At 47.3% G+C, this 12,917-nt stretch overlaps 2 protein-coding genes across 6 annotated transcripts in view; one reads left to right on the top strand and one right to left on the bottom strand.

Annotated features, from left to right (window-relative positions):
* CMSS1 (cms1 ribosomal small subunit homolog) overlaps nucleotides 1-12,917 on the bottom strand; it is a 413,413-nt gene that overhangs the window by 351,334 nt on the left and 49,162 nt on the right. The window lies entirely within an intron of this gene.
* The window catches only part of FILIP1L (filamin A interacting protein 1 like), a 317,635-nt gene that overhangs the window by 288,377 nt on the left and 16,341 nt on the right, over nucleotides 1-12,917 (top strand). Inside the window, exon 1 of one of the 5 annotated variants that reach the window (XM_073668099.1) lies at nucleotides 6,420-6,948. The exons of the other annotated variants lie outside the window; for them this stretch is intronic. Within the exon in view, the coding sequence (XP_073524200.1) occupies nucleotides 6,776-6,948 (173 nt within the window). The 5' untranslated portion in view covers nucleotides 6,420-6,775. Of the gene's footprint in view, nucleotides 1-6,419; nucleotides 6,949-12,917 lie in introns of those variants that run through there. 5 annotated transcript variants of the gene reach the window in all.

The raw sequence follows: 12,917 nt of genomic DNA, 5'->3' as shown, positions 1-12,917 counted from the left end.
ATTGCTGTATTTGACACCTTATCAACGACCTCGTTAGCGATTCAGAACTGAGACATGTAGGCGTGCATAAATTGGACTTTTCTGCGCTCCTCGTCCCCGATTGGTGGTCACTACTGCGTCCTTGTTTTTTCAGATCCCACCAGCGTTCCTCGGCTGTGACTCCACTTTGAAGAAATCAGGCATCTTTAGCGAGGTAGGTATTGCTTGGGGTCTCAAATGAGTTTCCATTTTTAATGGAGACGCAGTAGAGATCTCATCTGAACGGAGACAAAGTCTCAAAGCAAGGCCACCCAATCAGAACGCAGTAGCGTCCACCAGCTGGAGATGAGGGGGGCGTGGAAAAGCAATTTTATGCACGCCTTTCTGACACAGTACAGCCCTTATCAAGGTGTGGATCGTTGAAATAGCTGCTGTGTGAAAGTGTCCCAACGACCGCCGAGATCGTTGGTTAGATCGCTGGGGCGGCCGAAATCGTTGGAAAGTTCTGCATGTTTGACATCTCCCCAGCGATCCCAAAACCGTGACGCAATAACGATCTCGCTAGCGATCTCGTTATGTGTGACAGGGCCTTTACAGTGGTCTAACTGGGCATTGGCAATGATCGGCTGCCCGAAAAATAAATAGCCGCATTGCACAATCCTGTTAATAACTGGTGGCTTAGGCCACATTTCCCCCTGTAAGGTCCAATCTCTGTCTCACGGCTCCGTCCTTCAGAGCAGAATCAATACGTCTCTATGTAGATATGACCTCACAGCCGAAAACCGCACACAAATGTTAACTATTAACCATGTATTAGTCTGATTGCTTTCCATTTCACATAACACATTACTGAAAAAAGAGGCAATAATAATAAAGCAAGCAATGTTTCAAGACGTGCTCAAGATATGCAAATCTTTATTTATTTATTTATTTTATTAAATAACATCCAAATAAAAAGTTTCCCATTGACTTATAATGGGGTTCATTAATGGGCTATTACCATCTCCTGGTTGAGGGGGGCATCACTCCGGGCACCAACCATTGGAAATCGAGCTACAGAAACAGTCGAAAGCTGCTGAGATATGCCATCTCTCCCATGGAAATGAATTGACGTTATGGATAGAGCAGTACATTGGTTCCTGGACAGAGTCCTGTCCCAGCCATGGAACGCCAAGATGACCACAACCCTTCACGTTTAATCCATGTTCTGCTATTTTTAATGGTAAGAATACAGGGCTCCTGAACGCGATGTAAATACATTATGGATCATCTAGTCTTACGAAGTTATAACGAATTTTATCTTCTAATGAGTAGCATTACAAGTGTTCAATTCTATGAGGCTGGTCCTCTAAAGAGTCCAACTTTTAGCGTATGGTCCTACAATATGACTACTCATGTGCCCGAAGGTCACCACCATGATTGGGGACACACAAGTCAGTTATTGTTGGCGCAGGAGACAGTTGCACTGCGGGGATGAGATGAGCGGGGCAAGTCACCTCTACTCATACAAGCCATGACGTGTGCGTGGCAGGTGCACCATACCTGCCGATCAAGCACGTGTCCTGGCAGGTATCAGCACACGTGACATCACCTGCCCAGCTCACTTCTCAATGTGGATGTCAGTGGAGTAGGACTCACCCTTTAAAGGGTTATTACAACAGTAGTAATTTATCCTATGGATAGGAGATAATTTACTGATCTCAAGAACAGGTCTCTGCAACATAGGCAGTGGGCTGTGGAAGACGGGCAGTGTAACACTGTAAGTGGGCTGTGGAACATTAATACTGGGTTCTGGGATACCAGCAGTGGGCTGTGGAACACAGGAAGTGGGCTGTGGAACACGGGCAGTGGAAGGGGGGAAGTGGGCTGTGGAACACGGGCAGTGGAAGGGGGGAAGTGGGCTGTGGAACACGGGCAGTGGAAGGGGGGAAGTGGGCTGTGGAACACGGGCAGTGGAAGGGGGGAAGTGGGCTGTGGAACACGGGCAGTGGAAGAGGGGAAGTGGGCTGTGGAGCACGGGCAGTGGAAGAGGGGAAGTGGGCTGTGGAGCACGGGCAGTGGAAGAGGGGAAGTGGGCTGTGGAGCACGGGCAGTGGAAGAGGGGAAGTGGGCTGTGGAACACGGGCAGTGGAAGGGGGGAAGTGGACTGTGGAACACGGGCAGTGGAAGAGGGGAAGTGGGCTGTGGAACACGGGCAGTGGAAGACGGGAAGTGGGCTGTGGAACACGGGCAGTGGAAGACGGGAAGTGGGCTGTGGAACACGGCAGTGAAGAGGGGAAGTGGGCTGTGGAACACGGGCAGTGGATAAGGGGAAGTGGGCTGTGGAACACGGGGAGTGGAAGACGGGAAGTGGGCTGTGGAAGACGGGCAGTGGAACACTGTAAGTGGGCTGTGGAACATTAATACTGGGTTCTGGGATACAGGCAGTAGGCTGTGGAACATGGGAAGTGGAAGAGGGGAAGTGGAAGACGGGAAGTGGGCTGTGGAAGACGGGGAGTGGAACACTGTAAGTGGGCTGTGGAACATTAATACTGGGTTCTGGGATATAGGCAGTGGGCTGTGGAACATGGGCAGTGGAAGAGGGGAAGTGGGCTGTGGAACACGGGCAGTGGAAGAGGGGAAAAGGGCTGTGGAACACGGGCAGTGGAAGAGGGGAAGTGGGCTGTGGAACACGGGCAGTGGAAGGGGGGAAGTGGGCTGTGGAACATTAATACTGGGTTCTGGGATACCAGCAGTGGGCTGTAGAACACGGGCAGTGGAAGGGGGGGAAGTGGGCTGTGGAACACGGGCAGTGGAAGAGGGGAAGTGGGCTGTGGAACACGGGCAGTGGAAGAGGGGAAGTGGGCTGTGGAACACGGGCAGTGGAAGAGGGGAAGTGGAACACTGTAAGTGGGCTGTGGAACATTAATACTGGGTTCTGGGATACGGGAAGTGAAACATTAATACTGGGTTCTGGGATACGGGCAGTGGAACATTACTACTGGGTTCTGGGATACAGGCAGTGGGCTGTGGAACATGAGCAGTGGAAGAGGGGAAGTGGGCTGTGGAACACGGGGAGTGGAAGACAGGAAGTGGGCTGTGGAAGACGGGCAGTGGAACACTGTAAGTGGGCTGTGGAACATTAATACTGGGTTCTGGGATACCAGCAGTGGGCTGTGGAACACGGGCAGTGGAAGGGGGGGAAGTGGGCTGTGGAACACGGGCAGTGGAAGAGGGGAAGTGGGCTGTGGAACACGGGCAGTGGAAGAGGGGAAGTGGAACACTGTAAGTGGGCTGTGGAACATTAATACTGGGTTCTGGGATACGGGAAGTGGAACATTAATACTGGGTTCTGAGATACGGGCAGTGGAACATTAATACTGGGTTCTGGGATACAGGCAGTGGGCTGTGGAACATGAGCAGTGGAAGAGGGGAAGTGGGCTGTGGAACATGGGCAGTGGAAGACGGGAAGTGGGCTGTGGAACACGGGGAGTGGAAGACGGGAAGTGGGCTGTGGAACACGGGGAGTGGAAGATGGTAAGTGGGCTGTGGAAGACGGGCAGTAGAACACTGTAAGTGGGCTGTGCAACATTAATACTGGGTTCTGGGATACAGGCAGTGGGCTGTGGAACACGGGCAGTGGAAGAGGGGAAGTGGGCTGTGGGACACGGGCAGTGGAAGAGGGGAAGTGGGCTGTGGAACACGGGCAGTGGAAGAGGGGAAGTGGGCTGTGGAACACGGGCAGTGGAAGAGGGGAAGTGGGCTGTGGAACATGGGCAGTGGAAGAGGGGAAGTGGGCTGGGTAAGTGGGCTGTGGAACACGGGCAGTGGAAGAGGGGAAGTGGGCTGTGGAACACAGGCAGTGGAAGAGGGGAAGTGGGCTGTGGAACACGGGCAGTGGAACACTAAGTGGGCTGTGGAACATTAATATTGGGTTCTGGGATAAGGGCAGTGGAACATTAATACTGGGTTCTGGGATACAGGCAGTAGGCTGTGGAACATGGGCAGTGGAAGAGGAGAAGTGGGCTGTGGAACACGGCAGTGGAAGAGGGGAAGTGCGCTGTGGAACACGGGCAGTGGAAGAGGGGAAGTGAGCTGTGGAACACGGGCAGTGGAACACTAAGTGGGCTGTGGAACATTAATACTGGGTTCTGGGATACGGGCAATGGAACATTAATACTGGGTTCTGGGATACGGGCAGTGGAACATTAATACTGGGTTCTGGGATACAGGCAGTGGGCTGTGGAACATGGGCAGTGGAAGAGGGGAAGTGGGCTGTGGAACATGGGTAGTGGAAGAGGGGAAGTGGGCTGTGCTACACGGGCAGTGGAAGACAGGAAGTGGGCTGTGGAACATTGGTACTGGGTTGTGGGATACAGGAAATGGGCTGTGTAGAATGGAGCAGAGGTGAGCATGCTCAACCTTCGCGCCATTTATTGTCTATGGAGAGCCGGAAATAGAGGAGTCTATAGACAATGATTGGAGCAGAGTTCGTGCATGTGCACCTCCGTTCCATTCGAGCCTCTGAGCGTGGTTCCTTAGCCCTGTCCTCAGGATTATTGGGGGTCCAAACAGCCAGACCCTCATTAATTTATCCCCAATCCTATGAAAGGGGATAATTCACTATCTTAATAATAATTCCAAGGGGATTCCTCATTTCTAAACGAGTCTTTTCTGTGGATTTTGGAAACTTGATCAAGCTCAGATTAATCATCTTCATTGTTGCCGGTCAGCATGCCCCCATGGCACCATACTGCGACCCAAGATCCTTCCTGTAGTGCTCCATATGGAGTGTTATTTCTTTATTTCAGCGCTGGAGTGGTATCACAAACACATGTTCCCTGCTCCCAGTGTTACACTTAGTAGCCAACATCTGGTCTTCCAGTGCCGCTCTTGGTCCAGCGCCGCCATCTTGTGACTGACTGAAGTCAGAGGTAACGGTCACAAGCTCTCAGTGTAAATCTATAAGATCCTCGTTCCGGCTCTCACAGACTAACATTGCGTAATGACTTCCGGTTCAAACATTGGAGCGATCCGGCAGGTCACAACCTGCAGAAAACGACAGGAGCAGCACCAAGAACAAAACAAGATGGCAGCAGGAAAGTATTTCACTAGGGGCAGGAAACTTACATTAGTGGTACCACTCCAGTGGTGAAATAAAAAACTGCGAAGTGGTGCTTTACACAATCACCTGGGGGGAATCCTTAAAGAATGGATAGTCCCATCTTACATCTACCTCAGGAATGGGACCCGCATATACCCAACGCAATGCATTCAGTGGAGAGAGGCATTATGGACTTGATAAGGGGGCACTTGGGCTATAAGGGCTTGATAAGGAAACGCTGAGGGTATTACGACTTTATAAGGAGTCGCTGAGGGTATTAAGACTTGATAAGGAGGCACTTGGGGTATAAGTACTTTATAAGGAGGCGCTGAGGGTATCACCACTTGATAAGGAGGCGTTGAGGGTATCACCACTTGAGAAGGAGGCACTTGGGGTATAAGTACTTTATAAGGAGGCGCTGAGGGTATCACCACTTGATAAGGAGGCACTTGGGGTATAAGTACTTTATAAGGAGGCGCTGAGGGTATCACCACTTGATAAGGAGGCGCTGAGGGTATCACCACTTGATAAGGAGGCGCTGAGGGTATCACACTTGGTAAGGAGGCGCTGAGGGCATCACCACTTGATAAGGAGGCACTTGGGGTATAAGTACTTTATAAGGAGGCGCTGAGGGTATCACCACTTGATAAGGAGGCACTTGGGGTATAAGTACTTTATAAGGAGGCGCTGAGGGTATCACCACTTGATAAGGAGGCGCTGAGGGTATCACCACTTGATAAGGAGGTGCTGAGGGCATCACCACTTGATAAGGAGGCACTTGGGGTATAAGTACTTTATAAGGAGGCGCTGAGGGTATCACCACTTGATAAGGAGGCACTTGGGGTATAAGTACTTTATAAGGAGGCGCTGAGGGCATCACCACTTGATAAGGAGGCACTTGGGGTATAAGTACTTTATAAGGAGGCGCTGAGGGTATCACCACTTGATAAGGAGGCACTTGGGGTATAAGTACTTTAGAAGTTGGCACTTGCAGCATCATTACTTTATAAGAGGACAATGTAAATGGGCACCAGCAGGACTTCTCAGATTACCTTGGCTTGCGTTTAATTTTAAAAAATTTTTTCTTACTAACCTTCCAAAATTTCAGAAAAGCGACAAACGAGGCAGAATAGTCTTTCACCATTTTGCATGAAATCGGCAAGGAAACAAGAAAAGCTGAAATGTTTTAAACAAAAGAGCAATGGACTTCATCTGGCCTTCCCATCATCGCTCGAAGAATTGTTGTGTAGTTACATCATCAGGAAATAAAATACTATCCCCCCGAGAGCCCCCTCCACAGAAACACAAAGTCACAGCTTAAATCCACATCCTTTACAGAGAAGCTGCCCAAAACTTTTCCTATATGAGAAAGTTAAGAAAGTCTTTTTTTTTTTTCATCAGTAGCGAAAGCTGAAATCATTGCGCAGCCCTGGATAGGACTTTCTGAGGATTAGTAATAGAACTAATAACTCCCAATGACTTTATTATCAGCAAGTAGACGGGAGTTTCTGGAAGTCGAGCCTTCCGCACATTCTTGTTCAGCCCTGAACGGCGGAGACAAATGAAATACTTCACACAGGATTGAACTTCAGCTGGAGCCAGAACACATTAATAAACTTTCTAAAACTTCTGGCGTGCATTAGGGTGCACTAGTCAGACAGCGTCGGCGGCAGTGGTGTGCCTGCAGAACACAGCTCCTTATAGGGCCGGCCCATGACGTCATGCTCTATAGGCTTGGGACAAGCTGAGAGTCTATCTTTCATTGTTTGCCTTTTCCATTGGAATGCTCACATCTCATGCCTGGGAGAAAACTGTCTCTCCGAGAAGACCGTCCCTTTATGGGACCGCAGCAGCTGTGGCCATACTCTGCAGCACTACAACCCCAGGTAAGAGCAGGCAGCCTGGACATCTCACCCTACTACTCCCCAGCTTGCCTTCTCCTGCGCTTCACTCTCTGCCTCCATTTACAATAACCCTGAACAAACTTTTAAAAAGTTTTACAGTTGCACGTAGCAGAGCTGAGTTTGTCATTTGGCACGGTGTTGTATTTTTTTTTTCTGTGTTTTTAAGAATTACTTTACACTTTTTTTTACTGCAATCATCCTGCCTAATCAGATACAGATATAGCAGAGCTGAGTTTTTAATTTAGCTACGGGAGTAATAGTTAATGTAGCAGATATTTGCAAAAACATTGTAGTGTATATTACAAACTCAGCTCTACTGCATCAGCACAGCAGTAACATATAAGTAAGGCACAGCTATACTTTAACTCTGTGCTGAAAACCAAATATGACATTGCAATGAGTGGTGCTAAACTGCAAACCCAGCTCTGCTACATCCTAAAAATTGACTGGCAGTGGCAATGAGAGTTTTGCGGGTGTTAGGTGTTATTGGTGAGCAAGATGCTGGGCAAATAGTGTCTCATCCGGAGGTTTCCCTTATTATTACCCTATTTTAGCGATATAGATGGTCAGATGGGAGGAGGATATAAAAGCATCTATAGGTCCGAGGCGTCCAGCAGTGGGAGGCAGCGTGTAGCCCGCCCCGCGTCTGCAGAGGTTGAAGTGTGAGACATGATGCTCCGCTGGGGATTCTGCGGCATTCTTCAGTCACATGTTTTTAAGCTAAATGATGGTTAAATCCCCTCAAAATAAGGAAAATCCGAGAGGGTCACTTGTGAAGGTCTCGCTATGTCGGTATAGAAGGTCAGAACTTCTCCAAAGTTCAGATTCCTTCCCGCACCACGTGCAGCGAATTAGGAAAACAAATAAAAATGGGTTTCTGGTAATATTGGAATAATAGAAGAAATAGCAGGGATGTGGATGATGTTAGCGAAGCGTTACAAGCGCTATCTGCGGGGACGGAGACGTAACGGGACGCACTCCTCCGACTTATTGTTCTTCACCAGACTAAACAAACACTGGACAAACAGACTGATCGCAGGCTGGAGAGAAATGGGAGATCAGGAAGTATTGAGGGAAAAAGAAAGAAAGAATGGGGATGAGAAAGAGAAGGTCATTAATAGAGGAGGGACGGCAGGGAGAAGCTGCTAATTAAAGGATGGCGCTATAGAGAGCGTAATTATACAGCTGAAAAATGGGTCAATGAGCCTCATATAGGAAAACTACCGAGCCACAGGGTACGTCCACCACAGACGTAGGAAAACTACCGAGCCATAGGATACGTCCACCATGAGCGTAGGAAAACTACGAGCCATAGGGTACGTCCACCACGGACGTAGGAAAACTACCGAGCCTTAGGGTACGTCCACCACGGACGTAGGAAAACTACCGAGCCATAGGATACGTCCACCACGGACGTAGGAAAACTACCGAGCCGTAGGGTACGTCCACCACGGACGTAGAAAAACTACCGAGCCGTAGGGTACGTCCACCACAGATGTAGAAAAACTACCGAGCCATAGGGTACGTCAACCACGGACGTAGAAAAACTACGAGCCATAGGGTACGTCCACCACAGATGTAGAAAAACTACCGAGCCATAGGGTACGTCAACCACGGACGTAGGAAACCTATCGAGCCATAGGGTACGTCCACCACGGACGTAGGAAAACTACCGAGCCATAGGATACGTCCACCACGGACGTAGGAAAACTACCGAGCCATAGGGTACGTCCACCACGGACGTAGGAAAACTACCGAGCCATAGGGTACGTCCACCACGGACGTAGGAAAACTACCGAGCCATAGGGTACGTCCATCACGGACATGAAACAGCGCACGTTTTTGCAGATTTGTAGTGAATTTCACCCTATGTATTGCACTGGTGTAGTGCTGGTTAAATGGCGTATATGCCACTCTCCAACTGTTGTGGAACTAGAAGTGTCAGCAAGCTGTAATATTGACAAATCCTGGGTCTCTCTATACAGCATGATCAAGAAGCAAACAAAAATAAATATTACAGCAATGCTGAAATCTGCACAATAGAAACCAGTGGAGCCTGACAGTCCCCATTGACTAAATTGGGGGTCTCCATTAAGGTGTTCATCATATTCGATGGAATAGGCAACAAAGCATCCAAAGCAGATGCCACATGTGGCAGTGTACAGAGCCATACCATGCTCTGCCGGGCGTCATGCCAGGAAGAATACGTCCATGCTTTTGGCACCCAGTGGACCATACCACGATTTACTTCTTTTTTAGGACAGCGCTATAGGAAGGCAAATTACAGGAAGGCTGAGAAATGGGTTAATGAGTCTCATGTAGGAAAACCACCAGATGTGAACTGCAGCATTAAAAATCTGCAGCAAAATCCACATGTTTTGCATATTTCACCTTACACATTGCAAACCATGAAATCTCCAGTGAAAATCTGCAGCGTTCATTGAGATGTGGCGGATTTAAAGTCCCTTCACAAGTCATAGATCACGCAGATCCAGCAGAAGTTTACGAACTAGATCAGTGAGATTTAATCAAACGTAATCTACTTTGTCGCTACTGTAAAGCGGAAAATCTGCAGCAGATTATCCCAGTGTGAACATACCCAAAAAGAGGCAAAATTGCTCATTTTCTATCTGCATTGGTTTATGTATGCCAACGGTAGGAGTGTATGAATCTGTAGAGCATGGTGCTAATGATAGGCAACTGCTTAGATAGCAATTCCTCAGTATCATAACCAATAGGACAGATCCAATAACGGAGCTGGGCTGCAGTGAGGAGGCAGAAGGCCTTGTTGCTTCCATGTGGGGGACATGGGAACCAGTTATGGCATAAACAGAAGAAACGGCAGCCTGTATTCTGCTAATGAATTTGCAGGGTTACGGTGGAAAATTGGATTCCTGGCTGACGTCCTGCTCAGCTATCTGATCGGCCCCAACTCTTGAAGGAAAGATCCTGAGCTTAGAAGTCCGGAGTGGGAGTTCAGTATATGTTGTAAGGCAAAAAAGCAGCCAAAACATTTCATAAAACTTTATACGGTTCATATAAAACCACTACTAAATAAAAACACCACATACAGGCTTACATCTGTGTATTATCATAGATGGATCCAGCGTGTAACAAGATGTAAGATACCGGGTGTCGGAATTCAGACATCCCTGGATTTCTGTAATCCCAGATGATGATAAAATGGGGTGCGCCAGTCTGCGGCTTTTGTGGGAGTCACGAAACAACAAAATAATTTAATTGCAGAGCTGGAATTCGTACGATGGACCCCACCGACAAATATATTGGGGTCCGTCAGGGTTCCCATCTAGGCTGCGTGCACACGTTGTGATTTGCTGTTTTTTTTTCAGTGCAGATTTGTCACAAAAGGTTTCCTGACGCCAGCAAAGTGAATGAGAATCCTGAAGCCTCATGCACACGCTGCTTATTTTTTCCTTGCACATTTAAATCTGCAGCATGTCAATTCTTTCAGCATTGTTGCTGCAGATTTCACCCATACTAATGACTGGGGAAAAATCAGCAGCAAAAACGCAAGTAAAATATGAGCTTTCTTTTGCTGCTGTGTTTTTCCTGCCAAGAGATGCAAAAATGGTTCTGAAATTTCTACACCAAATACTTAACGTGTGCACACACCCTTAGATGTCCAGAATTTTTGGTGGACAAAGCCTCCAACACAGATGGGAACACAGCCTAAGTCTCCATACATATGGCAGTGTACAGAACCGTGCCATGCTCTTTTCTACACCAAATATTTAACGTGTGCACTGAACACACCCTTAGGTGTCCAGCATTTTTGGTGAACAAAGCCTCCAACACAGATGTGAACACAGCCTAAGTCTCCATACATATGGCAGTGTACAGAGCTCTGACGTGCTCGGCTTTTCTTCCATACTTTTGGCATCCGTTATTTATTTCTGTTGGATCTGTACAAAGAAATGATAGAAAACTCTGAAATCGGAGACCCATGCATTATACGATGTTGGGCATCACAAAGATGACGTGCATGAATGGCACACAGCCTGTAGGACTACAAGAGTCAGCATGCAGACCTCGCCGCACACCCTATGTTACGACCGCTGACGAGACATGCATTATCTTGTATATCTAGAACACCTAGCGAGTGACATGCTGTAAACCTGCGTACGATGCTATAGTGTCAGCACAGAATGCTGCTGCAGTCTGCAAAGAACGGGATTTAATGGGACTTTAATCACACGGGGGATGTTTAATATTAATCCTTTGTGTATACAGCGACTGCATATTATCCGTGCAAAACAGGGAATTTACTCCCACGCTTCAGTTCCTGCACCGGCGAAGCTTCCAATCAACTTTCCTTTCAGCAAGCCAACCCCACACAGACAAGCTGGGGTCTATGGGACGCCGCTTCATTTGTCCGCAGAGGTCTATAAAAAAGGATGATGACAGCCAGCGCTAGCAATGTATTCACAGAATACAGACTGCCAAAAACAATGACTGCCGGACAGCCCCAGGGAGTAGGGATTCTCTAGCGACCGACATGGTTATGGATTTTCTCCACAAACAGAAGAGATTGCATTAGTAACTTTATGTGAGGGAGTTGCCAGTTATGCAATTACCCCTTGTAATCATAACATAACCAGCATTGCTTAAAGTGGATGTGTCATTAGGACAAAAGTGTCCCAGTTTTTGCTCTTATTTTATTCCTGCTGCTACCCTCAGTATTCCACTTTTTTCTTTTTTAAAATCCGTCATACGGTTCCAGAGATATGGGCCTTTTTACTACTGTGTATGGTCTTTATGAAGGGCGTGAATTAAAGGATCCTCTGGGGCGTGTCTAAGCTGTTCTGCATAATTATCCTGTAAGCCACGCCCCCTTGAGGAGACCATAAAATTTAGCACTAAATAAAAAGGCCCATATCTCTGGAACAGAATGGTGGATTCTAAAAAAGAAAAAAGGTGACTGCTCAGAAAAGCAGCGGGAATGACATAGGAGCAAAAACTGGCCACTTCTGACCGGATGACCGGTCCTCCTTAAATACAAGCAAGTTTGCAATTTACTGCTTATTAAAACGTTCAGCTGTATTTTTTTCAGATTGTTGTCTTGGAGACAGACCACTGCTGCTACCCAACAAAACATGCGCAGCGCTAACAAGTTATTTTCTATTGAGCTGGTAAGCACTGTTTTGAAGCTGGCTGGGATCATTGGAGCTCCCTGTTATTTGCTAATCCCAGCAATCTTTATTGCAGTGTTTATTAGCTAGACTGAAGTGGTGGTCGGTCTCCTAGGCAATGAGTTGTAAATAAAAGGGTTAATAGCTCAAGAACGGCTGCAAATTTTAATAAGCCGTAAATTACAAAAGTGCTTGTATTTAGGAGCACTGTCCGACGATATCCATCTATGAAGATGGGAATAACCCTTTAAATTTTACATTTAAGCACATTTGATCATTGCCTATAGTGTGCATACTTTCTTACTCCCAATGCATTACTTGCTAACAGAGTTCCCCTATATATTTTTGCTACATTCATCTCATTCATTAATCTATAGGTAATGACAATAAAGTATATTATATGCTCTGGTACTTAAAAAAAGGTAGTAGCCATTGATGGGGGGTGTAGTGTTTTTTTCTCTTGCCTCCTTTCTGCATTTTTGCATAGAAGATAGCGAAAGGACAACCCAACTTTCTTTCCACCATTCATACACCATCTCACTTTACTAAAAGGAATGATTTCCGATGAAGCGGATTAAACCAATTGTTAAAGCAGAGTTAAAAAGAAAAAAAAATCCTTATTTGCTGCTCCAATTCCCTAGAGATGATGTGTACCAGAAATAAGAGTCAGCCAGCCGGCAGAGTATCAGAACATCCCTCAAAGCCCTACCAGCTGCAGTTCAGATGGTCTGGCAAGAACTTTACAAAGGCAAACACTTTCTAATTTGTACTAACACAATTCCCATGTACAGTCGGTTTTCG

This window comes from Phyllobates terribilis, unplaced genomic scaffold, assembly GCF_046119375.1.
Source record: "Phyllobates terribilis strain yellow unplaced genomic scaffold, ASM4611937v1 Scaffold_2__4_contigs__length_985480577, whole genome shotgun sequence".
Taxonomy (NCBI): Eukaryota; Metazoa; Chordata; class Amphibia; order Anura; family Dendrobatidae; genus Phyllobates; species Phyllobates terribilis.
The sequence above is the reverse complement of the archived record's forward strand: the minus strand, read 5'-3'. Positions and strand labels throughout refer to the sequence as shown.